General features: G+C 46.8%; 2 protein-coding genes across 7 annotated transcripts in view; one reads left to right on the forward strand and one right to left on the reverse strand.

Annotated features, from left to right (window-relative positions):
- Nucleotides 1-12,025, reverse strand: part of DUSP3 (dual specificity phosphatase 3) — a 30,318-nt gene extending 18,293 nt beyond the window's left edge. For both annotated transcript variants that reach the window (XR_012642684.1, XM_074978733.1), the window contains exons 1-2: nt 11,687-12,025; nt 259-485 (exon numbers count right to left, since the gene is read on the reverse strand). Coding sequence is in view for 1 of the 2 variants with exons in the window: in XM_074978733.1 (XP_074834834.1) it covers nt 259-485; nt 11,687-11,808 (349 nt within the window). In the remaining variant the exon portion in view is untranslated. The remainder of the gene's footprint in view (nt 1-258; nt 486-11,686) is intronic.
- Nucleotides 12,026-12,241: 216 nt separating this feature from the next.
- The window catches only part of LOC142002547 (ras-related protein Rab-18-B-like), a 32,583-nt gene continuing 18,687 nt past the window's right edge, over nt 12,242-26,137 (forward strand). For 2 of the 5 annotated variants that reach the window (XR_012642680.1, XR_012642681.1), the window contains exons 1-7: nt 12,242-12,462; nt 12,542-12,597; nt 12,938-12,999; nt 17,388-17,460; nt 18,597-18,715; nt 20,949-21,015; nt 23,859-24,009. Coding sequence is in view for 1 of the 5 variants with exons in the window: in XM_074978732.1 (XP_074834833.1) it covers nt 12,410-12,462; nt 12,542-12,597; nt 12,938-12,999; nt 17,388-17,460; nt 18,597-18,715; nt 20,949-21,015; nt 23,859-24,009 (581 nt within the window). In the remaining 4 variants the exon portion in view is untranslated. The remainder of the gene's footprint in view (nt 12,463-12,541; nt 12,598-12,937; nt 13,000-17,387; nt 17,461-18,596; nt 18,716-20,948; nt 21,016-23,858; nt 24,010-26,137) is intronic. The other 3 variants (XR_012642682.1, XR_012642683.1, XM_074978732.1) reach the window with 2 other exon arrangements.

Genomic DNA, 26,137 nt, shown 5'->3' on the forward strand with positions numbered 1-26,137 from the left:
AAGATCAACCCGGTCCCAGGTAGCGTAGCTGTAGTAGCCCTGAACTGAATGCCTGGGTTTCTGTTCCACTGAGAAAAGAAGAAAAGAATAGTTCAAACGATGGAACAAATGGTCAGTCAAGTCACGTGCTGGTTAGAAAACAGGACAGAGAGACTACGCTGTATCTGACAAAGTGGATCTTGGCCCATGAAAGCTTATGCCCCAAAATATCTGTTAGCCGACAAGGTGCCACAGGACTTCTTGTTGTATATGCCTTACCATCCTTCTGGGACAGCGCACTGTCTATGAAGTCAGCTGCCTCCTCGAAATAGCGACTGAGGTTAAATTCTTGGGTGTCGTTAGCTTTAATACCATGGTAGGTGATGCCTGTGCCTTCGTAGAACTCTGCATTCGTGTTCACGTGCATGAAGGATTTTCCTTCTGCTGCGTTGAGAATGTGGGTTATACCCAAGCGCTGCAATCTCATGATATTCTTGGCTATGAACCTGGAAGCAGAAGTATCAAGAAGACAAGTGGGACTCGGCAAATCGCATCTCTCAGCATTTTTAAGCACCCTCAGAATCTATAACTGGGGTCCAACCTAATTCATGGCCTTGAAAAATTCATCATGGACCACAAAATCTGGTGCAGTTCCCTGCAACACCAATTTCCTAGGCAAGGCCAGCACTTCTCAAACTAGGGATCCTGGCCCATAAAAGAGTGGGAGAGGGGCTGCAAGGTTTCTTCAAGGGGATTGCAGCATTGTCCCCTTTCTTCTGCACTGCTGCCAGAGCTGGGCAACCAGACAGCGGTGGATGTTGGCCAGCAGCTGCCGCTCCCAGACGACTCAGCTCTGAAAGCAGCACCGCCAACAGCAGCAGTGCAAAAGTAAGGGTGGCGATATCATACCATGCCATCCTTACTTGTGCACTGCTGCTAGTGGCAGCTCTGCCTTCAACGCTGGGCTGCTGCACAGCAGCCACCACTCTCCAGCAGCCCAGCTCTGAACGCAGTGCCACATCAGCAACAAACCAGGAATAAAGGTAGTGGTGCTGTATCCCTCCTCCAATAACCTTGAGATCATCCCCACAATTTCTTTTTGGGTCAGGATCGGCGTCCCCTTGAATTTTTTCCATCAATGCATGGGATAAATTTTATCCTGTGCACCAAGGCACTTGCAGATGTACACTAGTAGAAATACATACGTCCAGCTGTGGGCACTCTGCTAATCACCTGAATCTGCCATGATAAAAATTACAATTCTAAAAATGTTAGGACCTTGAAATTTACCAAAATGGACTGTGACTTTGGTTGGATCCTATCTGTAACAGAACGCCCTGCTGCTCTCAGAATCACAGAAATGTAGGACCAAATACATCATTAGTTCTCCTGCATTGAGGCAGGACTAAGTGTTATCTAGACCATCCCCAACAGGTGTCTGTCTCACCTATTCTTAAAAATCTCCATTGATGGAGATTCTACAACATCCCTTGGTAATTTGTTCCATTGGTCAACTATTCTTGGAGTTAGGAAGTTTTCCCTAATGTCTAACTTAAATTACCCTTGCTGCAGTTTAAGATCACCTTCTTGTCCTGTCCTTGGTAGTTACAGAGAATCACCCTCATCTCTATAACAACCTTTTGTGGATCTGAGGACTGTTATGTCCTCCTTCCACTTTCTCTTCTCCAGGGTAAACAACCGTTGTTTTTTTCCCCCAATCTTCCCTTAAGTAGTGTTTCATGTCAGCTGAGTGCTTGGGCCACTCTGGAGAAATTCAGGTGCCGCCCAGCTGATTAGCAGCATGCCCCCAGTACCCGCAGCCAGTTGCATATGTTTCTATTGGTGGTGCACCTTCCCATATGCCTTGGTGCACATAACAAAATTTATTTTGCTCATGGATGAAAAAAATTAGGAGCCCTGCTCCTAAGTCATGTTTTCTAGGCCTTTAATCATTTTTGTTGCTCTCCTCTGGACTTTCTCCAATTTGTCCACATCTTTCCCGAGTGGTGGTGCTCAAGTGGAGACAATACTCCAATTGAGATCTCATCCGCACAGCATAAAGAGGAAGAATTTACGTCTTGTCTTGTTTCGGACACTCCTGCCAATACTCCCCAGAAAAATGTCTACTTTTTTCATAACAGTATCACACTGCTGACTTTCGTTTCGTTCTGATGAAGTGGGTCTGTCCCACGAAAGCTCATCACCGAAGAAATCGCTTTGTTAAGTCTTTAAAATGCTACATTTCTGCTGCTTTGTTTTGCTGGCGTACAGACTAACACGGCGACCTCACTGTTACTATTCATTTTGCTTGTGAGCCAATACGCTCCCCCAATCCCTTCCCGTGGGCGAGCTGAACATTTTAAATTTCAATCTTTAAAAAAATAAAGCTAAGTTGCTTTTTACTTAGTTGTGATCGGCTATTGAGCTTTTTTTCTCTGAGTCAATGGCCCGTGATAGAATAAAGGTTCCCCACTGCTGCTTTAGTGGATGGTCCACAGGCAAGAATATTCCATATATGGAAAGTACTTGTCCTCTCGGTGGCATCTGGCACTGCTGGTGGCAAGATACCAACCTCCAAAAACATATAGGATGGAACCTTGAAATGACGTATGCGCAATCTGAGAGGAAGGGCCAACTCAGAGGGATCTCCTAGGGCAGTGGGTTGGCAACTAAAATAGCAAGAGCCTTTTTTTTTTTAATTCAGTATTAAAACCTCAGTAATTAAAGAGCTGCAGTGCATGTGAACATGAGATGGTCCTTCATAAAAAACGTCAAACTCTACTTTTTGTAACCTCTATTTTAAGGGCAGTGCAAACTCAATGATTTGTAATATATTTACTGCAGGACGCTCACTGTTTATCAAAAATCACCAAGAGGGTTTTTTGTTTTTGTTTTTTTTTTAACTTTCATTTATAGCATCAGGAGCCACAAAGTCATCTTTAAAGAGCCACGTGCGACTCCAGAGCCACAAGGTTGCAGATGCCATCCTAAATAATTATTCCTCGACTTCCAAATGCCTCACCTACAGACTCACAAAAGGGCCAATCCTCTGAGCCACATGATTCAAGCTACGGAGAGCTGGTGTGACAAGACACGCTGACGTACCAGCTTTGCTGAGCCAGCTCCCTGCTCTAGGTCTCTGCTGAAATCAGCACCTGGCTGAAGATGAACCCAAGCAACCCAAGAGCTTAGGAAAAGGAAACATGTGGGAGTATTTGCCTCATTGTTCATAGACTGTAAAAGCTGCTCCACAGCTTCCAGGTCCTTTCACACTCCTCAGTTCTATCAGGTACCAAAAAGCCCACAGTGGCCAAAAAGTCTCTCCAAAACATTTCCGTCTGCATCTGGCTGTCAGGCACAGATATGGGCAGGATGATACAGGTGTTCATCCCCTCCATGGTTAATTATCATGATGCATTAAATGGAGTAATGAAGATGCATGGCGTAAAAATCCTCCAGTTGGTCCAAATGGACAAAACCCCATCTATATAGCAACACAGGCAACCATGAAGCTATCACAACAATGTTCTCCTCTCTGGATTGGAATTCACTTTAGCGATAGGCAAAATAGTTCAAAGGGAAACCAAAATCACCAGCATCCTCCATCCCAAATCCTCACCTGCTTTTGGAAACAGAACTTTCAGGGTTCTGAACCTTTTTCAGAACTGCCCTGTTCAGCTGCCCTATGTTTGTAGATCTGTTTTCCCGAAGTCCTACACAGGACTGGAACCAGAATGCTGACCTACAGTGAAAAATCAGCTTTCATCATATTTCCAGGTGGCTGGATGCACAAACCTTAGGGTCAATCTCTCAGGAGCTCAAGCTCCATTTGGCACAGGTTTGAATAATGGTTGAGCTTCAGGCAACCACAGGTGCTATATATTTTTTTTTTTGTTGGGCTTCTAAGGCTTGGCAAGGTGCCCATAGCTTTTGGGTGGCCCCTTTTTTATCAGAAATCTAAATAGCCGAATAAAATCTGAATGAGCAACCTGTATCCCAACTGGACCCTCACACTCCAGATTTTGAGGTTTCCCGGAATTTAGCTCAGATACCACATAATAAAATGTTATCTGATGAACATATAAATCTTCTCCTTTTCCCCTGTGACTGTTCCTCTTTTCAACATGAGTGCACACTGCAGACAGAGCCTCTTATGTGAGCAAATTTGCTACGTGGTTTGCCATGTGCACCCAATGGGCCAAATGATTTTAAAGACTTCGGTCTATTAGCCAAATAAAAGATGGGCAATTTTCTGTCTGGAAGGATAACAGCTGTGCTAGGGGATAAGCATCAATACCAGGGGAATTCTACCTGGAACAGAACAGTAACGGCTGTAAAAACAAGGCCAAAAGGGAAAATGTTCATTCTGTACGCATGCCTTGTCCTTTCTTCTCATATCTGATATCTGCATTGATGGAAGTCCTGGGGGTTTGATGGAATAAGTCTTAAGGTCAGCAGGAGCTCCGAGGTCTGGGAACCACAGACTAAGCCATCAATAATAGTACAGGCTGAACCTCTCTTGTCCGGCACCCTCAGGACCTGACTGGTGCTGGATGAGAGCATTTGCCAGACCACGGGAGGTCAACATTGTCTAGCACATTACCAACACTGTTACTGCTTACTGGGCTCTTAGAAGACATTAAGGGGAAAATTACAATTAAATAACAGCACAGAACACTGACAGCCAGGACAGTAACTGTAAACAAGCTTTATGGGACCACGTGAAAGTTGGCCACAGCCATGATATGTGGTCGTCCAGTTAACTAAAATCGTGCCACATTACAGACATTGCCAGACGAGAGAGTTACAGATGAGAGAGGTTCGCCCTATGGAGACTGGTCTCTATTCCTTGCACAGAAAACTCGGCGGAAGCACAGAGCAAAACTGGGCCTCTGCTTATTGGAGATCAGACGAGTCCCATTTTCAGACATTCCCAGAAAAATCCTACTTTCTACATTTCAGTTTCATTGTTATCACCTCAGAAGCAGGTGAAAGAGCAGAGGACATGGGCTCAGGGAAAGGGCAAGAGCCAGCTGCTGACCCCGTAAGCAGCTCATAGAATCTTATATGTTCTGAATATGGAACGCTCTCCCTTCTGACTGCCCCCGTAACATTAGCACGGATGTTATGAATGCGTCTTCCTCCCACCCATAGATCACTTTTGCCTTCCATGCAATGCCAGTCTTAAAGGCACATATGGCAGCCGTTAATGACGAACAGTCCTAAACGACACCATCACTGTCTAACTACATCAGCCACACCATCAGGGCCTCATAACCCTGCACATCCACTAATGTGATACATGCCACCATGTGCCAGCAATGCCCCTCTGCCATGTGCAGTAAACTCCTTTGTATCCAAACAAAAAAGTAGCACTTTAGCACTGCTTTTTTGTTTTGATAGAATACAGACTAACACAGCTATTTCTCTGTCACTCTTCATCCTTCATACCCAGCATTCTATCATCCGCCACTCACAAATAACTAGCATTTCAACCATAAGTAAACTTTAGTTACTTTTTCCATAACTACAGTATAGTGAAAGTAAAGGCAAATAAATACAGCAAATACAGGATAAGTTTACAGTGTACAGTGCTACTGTTGTTGGTAAATAAAGCACTCTGCATACATTTTTGTTTGTTTCTTAGTATCTAATCTTGTTTTCCTCGAGTGCTGTGCATTGCTAGGTATACCTCTCTATTATCCAGAATATTTGAATATCTGGCAACCTCCCAGTCCCAGGGCTGCCGGATTTAAAAGAGTTTACTGTACAGCAAGCAAACCAGTCAGTCTCTGCGCCAAAGCATTAATGGACATAAATCCGACATCAGGAATTGGCATACACATAAGCCTATAGGGGGACATTTTAAACCCCCTGGTCATTCAATAATGGATTTAAGAGAATTTTACCACAAGACTACAGAGGGGGGCATCTGAATTTGAATTCATTTACAAAGTTGACACCTTTAATCTCAGCCTGACTAGCGATCTTAACGACCTTATGCATTACAAGGGCAATTTCCCCACCTCTGGTATTCCCAGGAACAAGACACATCCTACTTAATTTGTTTCCTTAACTGACTCTACTTGAGACCGGTAACTTTTTGTTTCTCCCCGCTCCTTGCAAAATAAACTCTAGATTCTGTTTTTCATCTCCACTTTTATCAGAGGAAGTGGGTTTTACCTACCAAAGCTCAATAGCTAATACATCTGTTAGTCCCTAAGGTGCCAGAGGACTTCTTGTTATGACTGTAATAAGACACTAATGCCTGTCTAACAAATAAAGAGTTATAGTCCAAGCCTTGCTACAAGACAGAATTCACTAATCATTTCTCCGTTTGACCGATCAGTATCCCAGTGATAGCCCAACTCCGTTCTTATTGGGATTTCCCCACAGATCCAGTTTCTTCCCACCACTTCTGCCCAGGCAGCCGCTGCACATAATCACCTGATTAGCACAACAAAAGGGTAACAAACTCCCCCACTCAGGTGGGCACCATGAACCAGACTCTCTCTACGGTTACACTACAGCGCTCTGTCGACAGAAGTCACTGTCAGAAGAGATTTCCCAATAACCTTCCATCCACAGATCGCGACCACACACCAAAGTCAATTGGAAGAGCGCTCCAGACTGCCCAGCTGCTCTCACGACAAAACAGGCAGCCTGAGGCACAGCAGACCAGGCTGCCCATGGTTCTGGGTGCCCTGTCGGTTGAGAGAAGGCCCCCCAGAGTGTCCACACAGCTTTTTTGTTGACAGAATCTATCGACAGCAGTGTTAGGCCCCATGGCTGACAGGCAGAATGCTGCCAGCGAAAGTGCTGAGTTTTGTCGTCAAACTGTCGACAAAACCCATTTTGTGTGTGGACGTTCCACCAGTTTTGTCGACAAAACTGTGTTTTGTCAGCAAAACTTGTTAGTGTAACCGTAGCCTCAGACTTCCTTAGCAAAATCCCATTACCGAACACATGTTCTGGAAAAGGAGCTTGAGATGCTCCAAGGTTTCCAAAACACAGTTTGAAACACAACAGAGTTTCTGTGGCAGCAATGCTGTTACATATGCAAGATTTGCTTGTATTTGTTTTGTTTTTTGACACAACAGTGATTCGTACAAGACACAGATTTCTTCAGTATTTTTTTTAAATGATAAAGGGTCCATGTCAGCACAGGACCAGATGAGGGGAAAATACAAACACACAAACCAATAGCATTCTGTGTATTTACATTTTTATTATTAAATGCTGAGCGACAAGACGGGTGGGTAGAGGGGTTAACCAAGTAAATGAGGGAAATTTTAATGGTCACTCGGATACCCGATTACTCACCTTTAACATCTTTATTTTTCCACCGCATGCTCTCCCCCACCCAAGTAATAATAGTAACCCTCTTCCACATGTACATCTTGGAGCACCGGCCATTGACAATGTATTTTTTTTTCCAACATGCCCTATAGCAGGGAAGCTGGCCCCTTGGAGAGGGCGGCATGTAATTTCATAAGGGAGCAGCATGATCAGCTGCTGGATTCACAGGCTCATCCATCTCATTAAAAGGGTTAAAACCTGTTACAGTTCTATGTCTGTGTATTCATATCTATACAACAATAAGAAGTCCCATGGTACCTTATAGACTAACAGATATTTTGGAGCATAAGCTTTTGTGGGCAAAGACCTGCTTCATCAGATGCATCTGATGAAGCGGGTCTTTGCCCATGAAAGCTTATGCTCCAAAATATTTGTTAGTCTGTAAGGTGCCACAAGACTTGTTTTTGAAGATACAGACTAACTTGGCTACCTCTCTGTACATAGTTATATACAAATTAATCACGTGTTTCCCTTGCACAGACTTATCTTCTTACACGAGCCAAATGGTTTTGTTTTTTCATATGAACATAACCAAAATTTTTCTGTTTGGATTGTCTCAGACAAGTTGGGGGGCCTCTGCTAATTGCAGGGATTAAAAGTGAAGCCCGATGTAAAAAGTTTGCTCACCCCTGCTCCGAAGGGCAGCAAAACAGGAAACTAGGGTGTCAAGTAGATTTACACCAAGCTATTGCTCCATCACTGGGAGCCCCTGTTGCTGTTATGGGATACCGTTCGTACACCTTTTATGCAGCTCCTCTGCTTTTCAGGGGTACTTATCAGAAGCATATGCCATCCAGACCCAGCTCCTAACAGGAACCAACTCACTGTTCTGTCCAGGTGCTTGAGCAAAGCCGACCAAGTACATGTCACATCAGAACCCAGGTAGAGCCGTGGTTTATCCCTTTCATATGCCAACAGAGTTTGTATTGCGGCCTGGCTTGCTGAAGGCTCTATGCCCATACAATGGCAGGAGATTAAACCAGATGGCCTGTGTGGGAGGAGATGCGTGAGGGGGATTCACGCTTCAGCAGGCAGTGTGAGGAGCGAGTTCAGAGAGACAGAACTACAGAAGCAGTGAAGGGAGTGAATGTTGGGACAAGGTGGAAGAGGCCCAGGAGCCTGGAGAAGGCATGGAAAGGAGGGAAAGATCTCAAGAAGAGGCTAGGACAGCAGTAAGGACAGAAACGCTGGGCCTCTTGGAAAGGTGGGGGGGCTGGCTCTGGGCCTTCCTGGAAGGGGCATGGCCTTGGGTAGAAGGGACAGGCTGGGGGGGCTAGTCTCCATTTGCCATCGCTTCTGCACTGCCTGGACTGTATGGGTCAAGGGCTCTGGCAAGGATTTAAAAGGTCCTGGAGCTCCAGCCACTAATAGGCCCTGGGGCAGCTTTCTCCTCTCCCCCATTGGTGGCCCTGGGCCAGGACAAGCTCACATGCTTAAATACGGTCCAAACAAACACCCACTATATCAGTCTAGAGATCTGCAGTAATGCAGAGGTCTGGAGGCAGAGGAGATGTCAGGAAAACATCATTAGTTTGAGAACCAGAAGAAACCATTCCAAACCAGCCTGACCTTCTCCAGAACTTCACCCAACAATGCCCGCATGTGGCCCAACAACGTGGAGCTGAATTAAAACCCATGCTTTAGAAAGCCACTCGTTCTCAATGTACAGATCCCAAGGGATGGGACATTTACCTTATATTGTGCCAATGGTAGATTATCCTATCCTATCCTACCCTCCACTATTACCCAGGGCACGGCAGCTGGCAAGGGCTCCACTGAACCATCCTGGAAGTTTCTTTGCGCCTGGCCTAGTGCCTTTTGGGGACAGCTGATCTATCTTTGACAGACGTTAGTCTATCCTGCTCTGTTGTACACAGCGCAAAGCTGACAGTGAAAGATAACAGAGGGATCTCACAAAACTGGGCAACAAAATGGCAGGTGAATCATAGGAATGGACCTCAGGAGGTCATTAATTCCAGCCCCCTGCCCAAAGCCGGACCAACCCTATCTAAAGTAGAACTCAATACTGACAAATTCAAAGTAATGCACCCTGGAAAGTATAATCCCAAGTACACACCCATGTCAGAAAAGGGATCTTGGAGTCAGCGTGGCTATTTCCCTGAAAACATCTGCTCAGCGTGCCGCAGAAGTCAAAAAGATAACAATGTTAGTAACCAATACGAAAGGCAAGAGGATAAGCTAATAAGAAAGCAAACATCACAGGGTCACAGGGTAAATCTGTGACATGCTCACAGCTTGAATACTTTCCCATCTCAAAAAAGGGACAATAATATAAAATAGCTTCCATTTTCTGGGACTGGTCATCTTAGAAAACAGACAACTAAGATGGTCTGTAAAATGATGAATGGTGTGAAGAAAAAGGCTTATTAAGCCTCTTCAAATGAAATAACTAGGGGACACCCTATGAAATTAATAGGCAGCAGGTTTCAAACTTACAAAAATACTTCACATGGCGCAGAGACTACCCACGGAACAAACTACCAAGGGCTGGAGTAAAGGCCAAAAGTGTAATTAGGTTAAAAAAATTTAAATTCATGGAGGACACAGGTCTACGAGTGGTTATTAAGCCAGATGGGCAGGGACACAACCTATGGTCTGGGTGTCCCTCAACCTCTGACTGATAAAAGCTAAGACAGGACACCAGCAGATGGGGCAGTTGAAATTGCCCTGTTTTGACCATCCTTCTGGAGCACGTCACCGGCCACTGTCAGCAGACAGGAGAGTGGCCTAGATGGACCATTGGTCTGACCCAGTGGGGCTGTTCTTATGAACCAATTCAGGGATTATATTGTATTTAGGAAAAGAGGTGGAGGCCCTGGCTTTAGTTTTATTTGTACAGGTTGAACCTCTCTAACTGGCAACATCCATAGCCCAGCATGATTTTAACTTGCCAGATGTCCACTTAACACGGGTGTAGCCAAGTTCCCTATGGTCCCACAAAGTTTGTTGACAACCACCAGTCTTGGTTCTCAGTGTTCTATGCTGTTATTTAGCTGTAGTTTACCTCTAAATGTCTTCTAAGAGCCCAGTAAGAAGGAGAATTGGTACTGCTGCTAACATTGACCTTCTGTGGTCCAGCAAGTTCTCTGGTTCAGTGCTGGTCAGATCCCAAGGGTGCTGGACTAGAGAGGTTCAACGTGGACTAGAGAAGTTCAGCTACAAGCCTATCTTTTGCTAGTAAGAGATGATCCACTCCTCCACAATCTTATGTGTAAAGCAAACAAGATAAAGGCTGTGACAGGAAACTGAGGCAAAGAGAAATGTAGTGACTTGCCCAAGGAGTCTCAGTAAGTTAGAAGCAGAGCACAAGAGAACCCACAATCTGGGTGCAATGAATGGGAGCAGCCCCAGGCACTTCGCCAGACAGGGTGGAGAATGTTTTGGGCACCTTACCCCATCTCCAAGCAGCTGAGAGAATTTTTTTTTAAAGGTACCTCCTGGAAGCTGGTGCCCAGGGTGGGAACCCTGTTCCCATGCCCCTAGAATCAGGAAAATAACACATTTCCTTGCACACCTGCTCCCTCTTCTGTGGGGTGTCTGCATGGAACTTAAGACTGCAACTCCCAAGACAGCTGCAACAGTCAGAAATTCTAGTGCTGACACAGTCACACTCGGATCAGAACCTGGCAAGCAAAATTTCTGATCCATTTTTAGCCTCCTCCCTTGAATTAGCTTTGGAAGCTTTTACTCTTCCATCCCTCAGTTCCGGGACTGGAGTGGGTTACTGAAATCTTTCAGCAAACACCATTTATTAAGCAGCTAGTTTGCTGCAATTCAGAAAGCCTTCCTGGAAGCAGACAAGCAGAAAAAGCTGCTAAGTCCCTGAGGACAGGGGCATTTAACTCTTCCCGGCCATCAGCCTTGTAGCAAGGCCCTAACAAGGCCTACATCCATGAGACCTTACACTAGGTCCCCACCCCAGGTTCTGCAGTCCTAGGGGCTTCACAGCAGAAGCAGCAGGACCCTAGAGCTCGAAACAACCCCCACCACTGCCCATAGATCAATCTTAGCACTGGCACCAGGCCCTTCGCTGTGAAGTTCCCCAACTCACAGACCTTTACTGCCCAGGACCACCTAGGGTCTCGCCCAGCTGCTGCCGAATTCTCAGGCAAATATTCGGATAGCGTGATAGGAGCCGATCTGGGTGACCAGCAGCCTAGCACCCCCGGACCTCGGCTCACGCGGCCGCCCTCACGCGTGACTATCCCCAACCCGCCGCAGCTCTCAAGTCAAACCAGTGAGAGCTGACTCGGCTGATCACCGCCTCGGCCTCAGCGCCCCACAACCCTCCCCTCCCCTCCCCTCCCCTCCCCGACCCCGCACTCACGCGTTCCCCACGTGGATGCGGGGCGCCACCTCGTTGCTGTGCGCGCTGGGGAGGCTGTAGCAGCCGCTCCCATTCGCCAGCAGGTCGTTCAGCTCCTCCACGGAGATCCGATAGTCGGACATGGCCAGATCTGGGCCCCTCCCCGCAACCCTCACTCCGGCTCCGCAGCTCTAGGCAGGGCCTCGCCGCTCTCCCCCCACGAGAGCTGGGCCGAGCCTGATAGGAGGCGCGGGGATCAGCTGGTTCTGCCAGCAACACCCAGCAGCCGGGCACAAGCGGGTCACTGGGAGGTGCACCCCCGCAAGGGGGGGATTTTTGCTTGTCCCGCTGCCGCCCCCACTCCCGATCCTGACCCCTCACCCTAGAGACCCTCCCTCCCCGCGGTCCCGGCAAGAGGCAGCAGGAGGAGATTTCGCGCCAGCCCCAGGGAACGTTGTGTAACGTTGCGAGTTTCGGCTGGACCGTTCCGTGTTCCGCTTGGAACGTTGCGTGTTCCGGGTAGAACACTGCGCGTCCCGCATGGAACGTTGTGTATCTTTCTCCCCGGCCGGGCGGGGCGGGGCAGACGGGGCGTGGGTGTGGCTCTCTCCCGGACTTTCACCGCTGGGCCCGGGGAGGAGGAGGAGGATCGCGGCACCGCTCCCTCTAGGATGGGCGGAGCTGAGGCTCCGGGCGGCTCTCACACTCCCTGGTGGTGCGGAGGCCGCCGCGCAGGGCCCGGCGATGACCACGCTGAAGCTGCTGCTGATTGGGGACAGCGCGGTGGGGAAGTCCAGGTGCGGGGAGGCTCCGGGAGGGGTTGGGGGGCTGAGGGGGGTGAGCGGTCCGCTCACCCCGTCTTTCCTTTCCCTGCAGCCTCTTGCTGAGGTTCACCGATGACACGTTTGAGCCGTACTTGAACCCCACGATTGGTGAGTGTGTCAACTTGCCCGGCTCGGCCTCTGTTCCTGGGCATCTCTTGGCTCTGGGGAGCCCCCCGCCCCCGGCGCCGTCACAGAAGGACCCTGACCTTGGCTGCCGAGATTCGGGAGGGGAGGAGGAGCCAGGCTTTTCCAACCAGCTATTATCAACACACCTGGCCTGTCTGTGCTCCTGCCTCGTCTGCCAGGCTGCTTATGCACCCCGGGCCGAGAATTGCATCGGCTTCTGTGCCTCCGCCGAGTCGTGGGGTTAGCAGGTGTTGGCTAACTTCATACCAGTCTCTGTGGTTGGGTTGATTCTGACCTTCCTTCCCTCCCCATTGCCTCCCAGGTGTTGATTTTAAAGTTAAGAAGATGGTGGTGGATGGCAATCCCGTGCATCTTGCCATATGGGTAAGTTTCTGCCCAGGACGGAGAAAGACACTCCAGTTCCAAAGCTGGCCCAGTGACATGGGCGAACATACTGTGCCGCCCTGGTTCTGCTGCTGCAGGGTCCTGTGAAGGGTGCATGGCTTATAACTTCTCATCACTTTCCCCCGGACCTTTGTTCCAACCCCAGCATAAATTGCCAGCATTCTCTCCTGTCACTACAGAGGCAGCTGGGCTTCCCTTAGGGTGAACAGAGAGCAAATGGTGGATGGCACCTAAATAAAACAAAACCCAAAATACCAGGATTGTCCGTATAAAAATAGGATTGTCGCTATAAGCTCACTTTAGCTTCATTAGTTCTCCTGGACTTCTTTGCTATCTGTTAATGGAGTTGGCAAGATACAGCCACGCATGAAAGCTGGACTGAGCCCCAAGGATTTAGATATTGGCATAGAAAGTACACGTACTAAGTTTGCAGATGATACCAAGAAGGGAGGGGTTGCAACTGCTTTGAAGGATAGGCTCATAATTCAAAATGATCTTGACAAACTGGAGAAATGGTCGTAGGTAAACAGGATGAAGTTTAATAAGGACAAATGCAAAGTGCTCCACTTAAGAAGGAACAATCAGCTTCATCCATATAGGCCGTGTCTACACGTGCCCCAAACTTCGAAATGGCCATGCAAATGGCCATTTCAAAGTTTACTAATGAAGCACTGAAATGCATATTCAGCGCTTCATTAGCATGCGGGCGGCAGTGGCGCTTCGAAATTGACGCGCCTTGCCGCCGTGCGGCGCGTCCAGACGGGGCTCCTTTTCGAAAGCGCCCCGCCTACTTCGAAGTCCCCTTATTCCCATGAGCTGTGAGGGAAGACTGAAAGAACTGGGCTTGTTTAGAGAAGAGAAGACTTAGAGGGGACTTGATAGCGGTTTTCAAGTACCTTAAAGAGGGTTGCAAGGAGGGAGAAAAATTGTTCTCCTTGGTCTCTGAGGATAGGACAAGGAGCAATGGACTTGAACTGCAGCAAGGGAGGTTTAGATTAGACATTAGGGAGAACTTCCTAACTGTCAGGGTGGTTAAACACTGGAATAAATTACCTAGGAAGGTTGTAGAATCTCCATCACGGGAGATATTTAGGAGTAGGTTAGACAGACACCTATCGGGCATGGTCCGTGGTGCTTGCTCCTGCTGAGAGAGCAGGGAACTGGACTTGATGACCTCCCGAGGTCCCTTCCAGTTATAGTGTTCTGTGACTCCCCAGGTAGCCGGTTGTTGAACAGCCAAGACCTGATGGGAATGAAGGGCCCCAAACAGCTAGGCTACATCTACATTAGACTTTTGTAGACAAAACTGGAGTTTTGTCAATAAAACTTGTGGGACATCTGCATACAAAATGTGTTTTGTTGACAAACTGTCAACAAAAGCGCCATGTAGACATGCTGGAGGGTCTGTTTGTTGACGAAGGGGATCAAAAGATCGATCCGCTTTTACGTGTAGACGCGCTCTATCGACAGAAGTTTTGTTGGAACATCTCTTCCAACCGTAACTTCTGTTGACAGACTTGTCTGGCATACACGTAGCCCTACAGTTTAGATTTGGCTGTATTATTTCAACTAGCTATTTTGCATTGAACTCATTGAGCTTTTCTATGCAAACAAACCCTCTACCATTTTATTTCCATGGCTTGCACTGCCCCAGTCCTTCAATTAACAGGGAAGCACAATTTAGCACTGTAATCCCTGTTTAAGGCCCAGGATTCATTTTCAGAGACTTGGAGCACCCACAACTGTTGGCTTCTGTGGGCAAATTCACCTCTGAAAATTAGGGCACCTGACTGCAACTGCATAGGAAGTATGATTATTATAATTCTAAAGCTTCCTTCCCACACCCACGTCCATGGTGCTTTGTGCTCAGAATGATCATGTTCTAAAATACTCCCACATAAATACCTATTTAAAATATTTCGCTTGAAACTTTAAACACTCCTTTTCTCCAAAATTATCTTCCCCTATGATGTCTGTTATTCTCCTGTTTGCTTTCTGTCCAATTCCTCTCTCAGAGCCTCGCTGCTTTTTTTTTTCCCCTGTCCCCTCAGAGGGCATATCTGTTCTTAAGGGAAGAGTGAAACTCCAGAGGTTGATCTTCTGGGGTTCAATTTAGTGGAGTGAGTAGAGACCAGTGTTCCCTACAAGCTGGATGCTTGGCCAGACACTTATGAAAGATTCAGGTGCTACCCAGCTGATTAGCAGAGCGCCCACTGCCAGCAGCATGTGTTTATTGGTGGTGCACATACTCACATGCTTCTGTGCACATAAGAAAATTTATTTTGCACATGGTTGGAAAAAATTAGGGGGAACCCTGGTAGGGATGCACTCAATTGAATGTTGAGAGTGTTCCCCTTGACTCTGGTACTCTTTGGAGAGTAAGGGAAGCCTCCTATTGACCTCTCACAGTGGAGCTGTACTAGAAATTGAACTTAAGATACATCAACTCCAGCTATATAATTCTCATAGAAGGAGTTAAGTAGCTTAAGTTGAATTTCTTTTGTGATGTAGACCTGGCCTAAGTGAGGTGAGGGAGAATGGAATTAAATTTCCAGAAAGAGCAGGTTCCAGCGACACAGGAGGCCACAAGAAGACTATTATAGGCAACCTGCCACTTTATAGACAGTCAGTGTAAATGTTGCAAAGCAGAGGGATATGATCATGGTTGCTCAAACCAGGGAGGAAACATGCTTCTTGCATTCTGGACAAGTCACAAGCCAAGAAAACTTGGTCACAAGGGTGTGCCTTGGGGTTCAGTGATCAACATCAAAAGGTAGAACCTGTCCAAAATGTGCTGCTGAAAAAAAGACAGCTTTGCAGCAGCATGTTAACAACATCAGGAGAACTTACTCCTTCCTGATATGGTGAAGCTGTGTTATATCAAATAATATTCATATATAAGCATCCGGCACCCAGAAAGATGTGCAGAGTCCAGCTTTAAGGGTTTTACCAGCTTGCTGTGTTCTGCACATGTGTACTGTGGTGCCCTGTGAAAACTGAAAATCACATAAGGTTGAAAATAATTTTTTCCCCACTGTTCTGGAATGACTATCTGGAAAATAAATAAGATATTAAAAGCTTGGTGGGGAAGCTGGTCTTCTGAAGAATAAGAAGCAGACGGAGCAGAGAACTCGCCTTGGGTTCAGTGTATGTTACAATTTCAGGAAGGCTCAGCAGGGAATGTTCTGAAATTCTCAGTGGTTGGTTGTAATCTTCCCTAACACGGCAGATGGTAAAGCAGAGCTGCTTGTTTCTCAGAACATTGCTGCTGTAGTGGCTTTAAAAATCCTTCCTCTTCTTTCCAGTTTGGTATCCAGGAGAAATTTTTCTAAGTTGTGGAATCTCCATCTCTGGAGATATTTAAGAACAGGTTAGATAAGTGTCTATCAGGGATGGTCTAGACAGTACTTGGTCCTGCCATGAGTGCAGGGGGCTGGACTCGATGACCTCTCAAGGTCCCTTCCAGTCCTAGCATTCTATGATTCTGTGAAGGGTTTGCTAACCTTGCATTACATACTGCAGGATTTTCATAACTGGGGATAGCATTCAGGAGCAGTTTCTTTTCTGGTCTTTCCTACTGCCACGTGCGCTGGCACAGAGGACGGCTCAGCTGTTGTATCCTCGTGTACCTGGAGGCTTTGGGTATAGTAACAAATTGCTTAATAAGAACTCCCCAGGACAGCCCTTGGTGGTGGATATCCTGCCAAACCTATGAAAAAGGCAGAGAAATTACATGATGGTGTAGAGGCCCACTGCGCCTAGGCACTGTAATCTTTACGTGCATTTAAATAAAAGGGCAATTTCTGAAATACTCAGGATTTAAGGCCAGAAGAAACGATTGTGATCCTCTAGCTCAATGTTACCCATTTTATTTGGCCACAAAACCCTTTTAAACGGGAAAGAATTTTGCAGAACCCCATTCCCAGCTCCCAATGCCCTCCCCAGGCTTTACCCCCTGCAGGGCCCCAAATCTACCCCCCCATCCACAAACTTTATCCTCCATCCTGCAAACCTGTACCCCCAGCTCCAGGTGTAGCCCCTCACCAGCCCCCAGGACTAATGTGTCTGATGAGGCGGGTCTTTGCCCACAAAAGCTTATGCTCCGATAAATCTGTTAGTCTACAAGGTGCCCCAGGACTCCTTGTTATTTTTGCAAATCTGTGATGTGTTTTTCATGGCTGTAAATTTGGCAAGGTCCTACTTACTGCTTTTTCCTAATATATTTTGTCTTTCCCTCACCCCGCTGCCCACTCTGTCTTCTGTGCTTTCTGAATCCCACGTTGCAGGATTCCTGGTGAAAGCAGCATTAGCTATCCATGTATTTTAAATTACCCTTTAGTACTAAATCTCTTGTTTTCCCTCCATAGGATACAGCGGGACAGGAGCGCTTTAGAACACTGACTCCCAGTTACTACAGAGGAGCTCAAGGTGTTATTTTCGGTAGGACGAATACGATTGGTGCAACCGTGAAATGATTGTCACCAACTAGATGTAAATATCTCTTCACCAAAAGAGATCAGTGGTCATCACTACAAACCCCAGAGGATTAACTAACCTGGTGTTAACAGTACACCTGCTGCACTCGGCTGAGTTTTGACTATGTGAGGTGTTTCTAAAACATTTTGAATTAAAAGGCTATATTGCAGCCAGTTTAACCACTGAGGAAGTGGATGCTGAGCTGTATTGCCATTTCTGGTTGTCTAGGCAGCTGAGACATTTATTTCTCTCTTTAGAAACAGTCTTATCTGCCTGGTGAAAAGCACAAATATCTTACAAGAGGTCCCATATTTTTTGAGAGCATCAGTTAAAAAACAAACTGATTTCTGTTGCTGAGGGATTAGGAAAGTTGGATATGCTGCTATGCAGAAGCTACATTTCTGCACAGTACCAGCTGTAGCTCTGTTCTGATGATTAGCAGTAAGCAAGCATAGATCTGCAACTACCAATAACTAAACGTCCAAACAGGATACTGAAAATTCCAGGCTTCAGTGGCCAACCCACACACAAACATGCTCTGCAGCTGCCTGAAATATGTAACTTTCTATTTTTAAAATGTCCTGCAGTTCCACTATGTGCCCTTGAGTTCAAGGGCAGGAACAGTCATAAAACTCCAGCTGCTAGTTTGGGTTCCTTAATTTGAATATTTATCTCAGAGGTATAGCCCTGTTGGTCTGTAGCTTTGCAAATAAGCAGTCCTGTAGCACTTTAAAGACTAAACACATTTATTTATGAATTAATGAACTTTCATGAGTAAGACCCATTTGCTTCTTCCCCACGTCCACGGAAGGGCATCTTACCCAGGAAAGCTCCTTACCTAATAAATAAATTTGTTAGTCTTTAAGGTGAGACAGGACTGCTTGTTATTTGTAAAATATTTGTTTCCTATCACCACTATATTTACTCCGAGTCAGAGTATTAGAACTGACATTCATACTTTCAGATCACACCCACCACTCCTCCAGTTATTTGGAAGTCACTTTGAGTGAATAATGCATAAGGAATGAATGCCATGCGAATGCAGTAAAAATGGCTCAGGACTCTGCAGCTGAACGTGTGTCCTTTCCTTTGGTTGTCAGTCTATGATGTCACGAGAAAAGAGACATTCAACGAGCTGATAACCTGGCTGAAGGAGCTGGAGCTGTATGCGACGCGGAGCGATGTTGTGAAAATGTTAGTTGGCAATAAAATCGACAAGGTCAGTTTGGAACAGTGTCGTCTAAGGGTACGTCTACACTACCTGGTAGATTGAGCCAGGCTGGGTCAATCTTCCAGGGTTCAGTATCACATGCCTAGTGGGGATTCACAAAAATCGAATTGTCAGGGTTGACCGTCAACCCCTGCATGCCTCAGTTTTGCAAGGAATAACTTGAGAAAACACACTCCCATTGACTGCCCTTTGAGGACAGCCAGGTAAGTCAATTGTAGATAAGTCAGTTCCACCTACATAGTAGCCGTATCTGGAATTGCATATCTACAGTTGACTTCAAGGTCTTGTGAGTGTAGACCTGGCCTCACTCTCATATATTTGCTTCCCATTCATGGTCGGTAGGTGTTTCCTATGTATTAGGAGGCTTGCAGCCCTGCCTGCAGCACACCTGATCTGTGCTACTTGGACTGAAAAACCTGAAAGAGGCAGGCTGCAGAGCTCCTTTCCTTGCTGCCTTTGTTTCAAGGTAGAAGGTTGTTGGGGAATTTTGTGCACATTGTCCCCAAGAGGTGACATGCTGTAAATCAGGGGAGCTTCAGGAAAACAAAGAAGAATCGCAAGAGCAAATCCTAGTTAAAGAAAAGAAACGACTCTGGATCTTTCCTGAGCATCTCGAGTGAAGTTGCATCTGGTTGACAAGACCTCCAGCCTCTTTCCCCAGCTGTCCCTTGGCCCGGTGGTAAAGCTTTGGCCAGGGTGACCAAACATTTTAGTTTGTGCCCCACTCTTCATCCCTGCCCCCCCCCCAACTTGTCTAATGTCATCTGGACCAGTGGAAATTTTGGTTATAGTCATAAAAACCCTTTCAGTGCATTTAAGAAAATAAGTGTGCAGAACATAAAAACGTCCTGAATCAGTGTATAAGTGTGAATATAGAGACATGAAAACAGTAAAGGATTTCAACATTTTTAAGGAGATGGATGAGCCTGAGACCCAGCCCCTGCCTCCCCGACTTCGCACAGCCCTGGCTTAAACTCAGCGTCTGGGTTCCCTGTAGCTGTTCCATCCGTGTCCCTGATGTGGTGTCATTCTCTTTCCTCCCCCCAACTCACAGCACTGTTAAACTTCTAAGTTTCTTCAATGGGCTTCATCTCAGCTACTGCAGCCTCCTCCTCACTGGTCTCCCTAACGCACACCTCACCCCACTGCAATCCGTTCGGTCTTTGTTGCACGTTGCTCCAACAGCATCGCACTCTCTCCACCACCACAGAGTTACACCTACTTGTGCTTGCCTTCAAGGCCCTTTTCAGCTCTGCTCTGCCTTCCACATCCACCTTTATCAAGTGAGCTCCTGCCTACGCCGCCAGCCTTGGCTGCTCATTTGTCAGCTTCACACACTAACATCATCTCTGTCGGATGCCAGTTGTTGTGAACAGCTCCGCCTTTCTCATACAATCCAGGCATTGACTTAGTGGCTTTGCAGGTGAAAACTTGGTAGCTGAATCTGGAGGTTTCCTCTGAGAGTCTGTTTTAGTCACTTTTTCAGCTGCCTAAAACTTGTGCAATTCTCACCCTGTTCAGAATTACAGAGGCAACCAACAAAAGTCATTTGGCACAGGGGTTTGTGCCTGACGAATCATTGTGGTTCTCAGTGTCCTTCCTGTTTTAATGTCACAGAGCCCTTTTTTTTTTTTTTTTTTTTTTTGGACTCTGGCTATTTTGGAAATGCTGTATCAGATCCAAGAATTTTGCCCTGGTTGTACAGGTTGAACCTCTCTAGTCTGACACACACTCATCTGTAACATCCATAATCCAGCATGATTTTAGCCAGCTGGTGACCACTTATGGGTGTGTCTAAGTGTTTTGCAGCTCCATAAAGTTTGTTTACAGCCACCAGTTGTGGCTCTTAGTTTTCTGCACTGTATTCAGGGGTAAATTAGAGTTGAATATCTTCTAATAACCTACTAAGCAGTGGAAACATTGGTAGACAATATTGACCTCCCCATATCTGGCAAATTCTCTGGTCCAAGAGAGGTTCAACCTGTACCAAGCCCAGTATCAATACAAATGCTGTGATCTTTTTAACCCAGCGTTTCAGTGGTAGCAAAACCTACTGGAACCAGTCGGTCATTTATGAGCATCATAGGCTTACTAATTTGCAGCTACCAGTGGCTGTCTGAGGGGTTTAAGAAGCTATGCTGACGACAATGCTTTTCCTTAGTGTTCCTGAGACCCAGTAAGTACTGCGTGTCACATTTTCATTCTGTTCTTTTCTTGACAGCCTGATCGGGAGGTAAACAAGAAGGAAGGACTCCAGTTTGCTAAGCAACACTCAATGCTCTTTATAGGTATGCAGTTCTTTGCCAATAAAGATATAAAAATAGAATAGTGATTTTATTGCAGCAAAGCGTGAATTAACTGAATGCAGCTCACTTCCAGGAATTTATTCTTTGTTACTCTTAGCTGCTGCAGCTACTGATGGCCAGTCAATGAGTACCATTCAGATCCAAATTAACCTGGCTCCTTTACTGCCTTGGTGCGTGCACAGAGAGCCATGTGTTTATGTCACTTGGGGTGCATCTACACTAGCCAGCTACTTCGAAATAGCTGGCACAACATTGAAATAGCACGCATCGCGTCTACACGCGGCGTGTGCTATTTTGACGTTGAAATCGACATTAGGCGGTGAGACGTCAAAATCACTATTCCCATCCGAAGGTGGGAATAGCGCCCTACTTTGACATTCACTGTTGAAGTAGGGTGTGTGTAGACGATCTGCATCCTGCTACTTGAAATATCGAGGTCCTCCATGGCGGCCATCAGCTGAGGGGTTGAGAGACACTCTGCCCAGCCCCTGCAGGGCTCTGTGGTCACCGCGTGCAGCAGCCCTTAGCCCAGGGCTTCTGGCTGCTGCTGCTGCAGCTGGGGGTCCACGCTGCATGCACAGGGTCTGCAACTGGTTGTTGGCTCTGTGGATCTCGTGCTTTGCAGGGCAAGTGTGTCTGGGAGGGGCCCTTTAAGGGAGCGGCTTGGGGCTTTGCTGGCCTCTTATTTCGACAGGGAGCGCTTGTGTGTGTGGACGCTCCACATTTCCTTCCGGGGCGGCTCCTTTCGATGTTCCCCGTTGCTACTTCGACATGGAACTTCGACGGCACCAGCCCTGGAGGACATGTAGACAATACACGTCGAAGTAGCCTATTTCGATGTCCTTACTTCGAAATAAGCTACTTCGACGTAGTGTGCTAGTGTAGACGTAGCCTTGGAGTTTTGTTTGCCCAGGAGGTTTGCTGTAGGTTTTTCCCATAAATGGGTAGACTAAATTTTGTTATGTGCACCAAGGCATGTACATGTGTGCTACCAATAGAAACACATACTGCCAGCTGCAGATGCTCTGCTAATCAGCTGGATGGCAGCTGAATTTCTCCTGGGCAGCTGCCCAAGTGCTCAGCTTAGAGGGAACCCTGAAAATTAAGCCCATACGGCTGTAGTGAGACTTGGCCAAAATTTTGACGTGGCCATGTTAATGGCCAAATTGCAGAATACTAATGAGGTGCTGAAATGAATATTCAGCACCTCATTAGCATGCCTACTTCGAAGTCCCCTTATTCCCACCTGCTCATAGGAATAAGGGGACTTCGAAGTAGCCGGGATCCTTTCGAAAAGGAGCCCCGTCTGGCCGAGCCGCGAAGTGCCGCAGCCGCCCGCATGCTAATGAGGCACTGAATATGTATTTCAGCGCTTCATTAGTAAACTTTGAAATGGCCATTTCGAAGTTTTTGGCTAGTGTAGACACAGGCGGGGTGAATTTCCAGCCAAATGTAGAGTGCAGTCTGTACTGGGGCGATGATCTCAGAGTGAAGGTGCAGTGAAATGAGGATCCTGCCAACTGTGAAGCCTCTTGAAATGCAGGGCTGGAAGGACCTAAAAAGGTCATCTCTTCCTTGCCCTACACTGAGGGGGAATTAAGCATGCAGTAGAACAAAGGACCCTGTTCCCTGTAAGCTGAGTGTTTGGGCAGCTGCCCGGGAGAGATTCAGGTGCCACCCAGCTGATTAGCAGAGCACCCACAGCAGGCAACGTATGTTTCTATGGGTAGTGCAAATCCACCCATGCCTGGGTGCACGTAATAAGATTTATTCCACCCTTGGATGGAAGAAGTTTAGAGGGAACATTGCAGAAAGAATGTAATATGTGTGTTTGCTGTTGAAATTTTAGAGCCATCTTTTTCTAAACACCCATGTGCAGAATCGATCACAAACTGAGACATTTTAAATTAAAAGTGCAAAAAGGAAGGGAAAACTGGCATTTTCTTAGAAATAAGACGACTCTTCGGGCTGCTGTGTAATGGCTTGTCAGTACAGTAAACCCCTCAATATGCATGGCTTCAGGTTGCCCTTAGCTCACTTTAACACAAGTTAAGCACAACTTGAAGCTGTTCTGTGACCCCTTTCGCCTGCCTTCCCCCACGTGCACAGCTGTCAGGCTGACAGCTTGCACAGATGGGGAAAAGACAGGGGAAGGGACTTTTAGCTTGCCTAGCTACCTGCAGCTGTGGGCAGCTAGGCAGGCTAAAAGCCTTCTCCCTACCTCCCACAGCAGCACCACTGGAGGCATGCAAGGCGAAGCAGCCAGGAAACTGACCAGCTCATCAGGACTGGTCAGTTTTCCCTTCACACAAATGGAGGGGAGCTGGGAACCAAGTGGCAACCTGGTTCCTGGCTGCCCTGTGCTGGCAGAACCAGGAAACTGACCAGCCATGAACTCCCCCAGGCTTGCAGGAGCCAGCCCAGCCCAGCCCTGCTCATAGCTGGTCAGTTTCCTGGTTCCCTCCCCCCCATGCAGCTGGGAGAAGGGAACCAGGCTGCCCCCCCGGTTTGTGGTTCCCCACCACTCTGGGAGCTAGGAAACTGACCGGCCCTGCTGGGCTGGGCTGGCTCCTGCAAGCCTGAGGGAGCTGGGAAGCAGGTGGTAGCCTGGTTCTCCCTCACCCCCGGCTTGCACGAAAGTTTGAATTACACAGTGGATTGCAAGAATACAACCGCCCATGTAACTTGAGGGTTTATAGTAAGTTGAGATCTGAGGAGGAAAAAGATGCAACTGCAAACAAAAGTGTCCCCTGTCCTCCAAAGATAATTGTTTTATAAAAAGGAAACTTCTGTGCGAAAAAGTGTGTTGGTTTTACCCTCTCTAGAAACCAGCGCTAAAACGCAGGATGGTGTCCAATGTGCCTTTGAAGAAGTGGTCATAAAGATCCTACAGACTCCAGAACTATGGGATAAAGACAAACAAAGGCGTGAAGTCCAGTTGGAGGCTGCATCACTCCCAGAGGACTCTTGTAGCGGGTACTGTACACTCGCATAAAGTCGTAGGTGTCTTTCCTCTGACCAGCTGGACATTCAGGCATGTTGAAAAGGGCTGCCAAAGACACAATCTCCACTCTAGACACATGATTCATGGTATGGGATCAACCCATTACCTACGTCCATTTACCAGTTTGTTTCAGCACAACCACCTGCGTTTTAAAATAATCAATTGGGTGGCCAAAAATGGAATGGATATTTACTGTGTGACTCATGTTGCCTCTTGCACGGAGATCCTCTGTTCAAAACCAGTTTTTACAGGAGCAGAGGAGCACAGAAATGTAACATAAGTGACACTGAACTTTTGAACTTGCACCAAAATAAGATTCTGGTGTCCCATAACAGTGGAGCGATATGGTCACAGGGCTAATATAAGAGCAAAGGTGCCCTGCCCTCTGACTTCACCGAAAAGCTTTCAGTCACTACCTGGCCTGAGGCAGCCAAGTTCCCCTGAAGTGTTGAAAAGGCACTTCTGTTGTTGCAATCCAGAGTCATCACTGGTTCTGCCTGCCTGCTTCAGTTGCTTGTATGTGCTGGGCCTCCCTCCCAGACCTTTTCCCCCTTGGTTTATTCAGAACATTTCATCAGTTCTCAAGGATCCAAGAGCTAGTTCAGCTCCAGCTTGTCACTCAGGTCACTTCATTCATGGAATGGCTCTATTGCCAGAGCTAGAGGGAGGTGGCTTAGATACGGGGTGAGACCACAATTCAAAGTTGTATCAGGCATGTTTTCCTCCAGCTCCTAACCTCTGTATTTTCTAAATGTAATTGGTTTGGACATCATATGACTCATGGAAGGACCAGTCACTGTGCAGATTATATAGGGACTGATCACTTATTGAATAAGGGCATAAGAATGGCCACACTGGGTCAGCCCAGCGGTCCGTCCAGCCCCGTATCCTGTCTCCTGACTGTGGCCAATGCCAGGTGTCCCAGCATGAGTGAACTGAAGAGGTAATGATCAGGTGATATCTCTCCTCGCATCCATCTCCAGCCTCTGAAACAGAGGCTAGGGACACCATTTCTTACCCATCCTGGCTAATGGCCATTTATGGACCTAACTGCCATGAATTTAGCTAGCTCTTTTTTAGACCCTGTTCTAGTCCTAGCCTTCACAGCCTCCTCTGGCAAGGAGTTGCATAGGTTGGCTGTATGCAGAAGAACTTCCTTTTATTTGTTTTAAACCTGCTCTCCATAGCGATATTTCAAGCTGATCAGGATGTTCCCCCTTACCTCAGCTAGGTCAAAACCATCATCTTACAGCCTGTCATACCCTTGTTAGGTATACCCTTTTTAGGTGACCTTTTTAGGTGACCCTTTTTATACATTTGTCATACCCTTTTTAGGTGACAAATCTGAGGAACTCACTCAGATTGAAGTGACATTAGAGGAGGTTTTGGAGTTAATTGATAAGCTGAATAGTACCAAGTCTCCAGGACCAGACGGTATTCACCCAAGGGTTCTGAAAGAACTCAAATGTGAAATTGCAGAGTTATTAACAGTGGTTTGTAACCTATCCTTTAAATCCACTTTGGTACCAAATGACTGGAAGACGGCCAATATAACGCCAATATTTAAAAAAGGCTCTAGAGGAGACCCTGGCAATTATAGACCGATAAGTTTAACATCAGTACCAGGCAAATTAGTAGAAACACTAGTAAAGAATAAAATTGCAAGGCACGTAGAAGAGCACGAATTGTTGGGCAAAAGTCAGCATGGTTTCTGCAGAGGGAAGTCGTGTCTGTCTAATCTATTAGAATTCTTTGAAGGGGTTAATAAACGTGCGGACAAGGGGCACCAAGTGGACATAATATACCTAGATTTCCAGAAAGCCTTTGACACGGTCCCACACCAAAGGCTTTTATGTAAATTAGGTGGTCATGGGATAGGAGGAAAGATCCTTTCATGGATCGGGAATTGGTTAAAAGACAGAAAACAAAGGGTGGGAATAAATGGTAAATTTTCACAATGGAGGAGGGTAACTAGTGGTGTTCCCCAGGGGTCAGTCCTGGGACCGATCCTGTTCAACTTGTTCATCAATGATCTAGAAAATGAGGTAAGCAGTGAGGTGGCAAAGTTTGCAGACGACACCAAGTTGTTCAGGACAGTCA

Source organism: Carettochelys insculpta, chromosome 28, assembly GCF_033958435.1.
Source record: "Carettochelys insculpta isolate YL-2023 chromosome 28, ASM3395843v1, whole genome shotgun sequence".
NCBI lineage: Eukaryota > Metazoa > Chordata > Testudines > Carettochelyidae > Carettochelys > Carettochelys insculpta.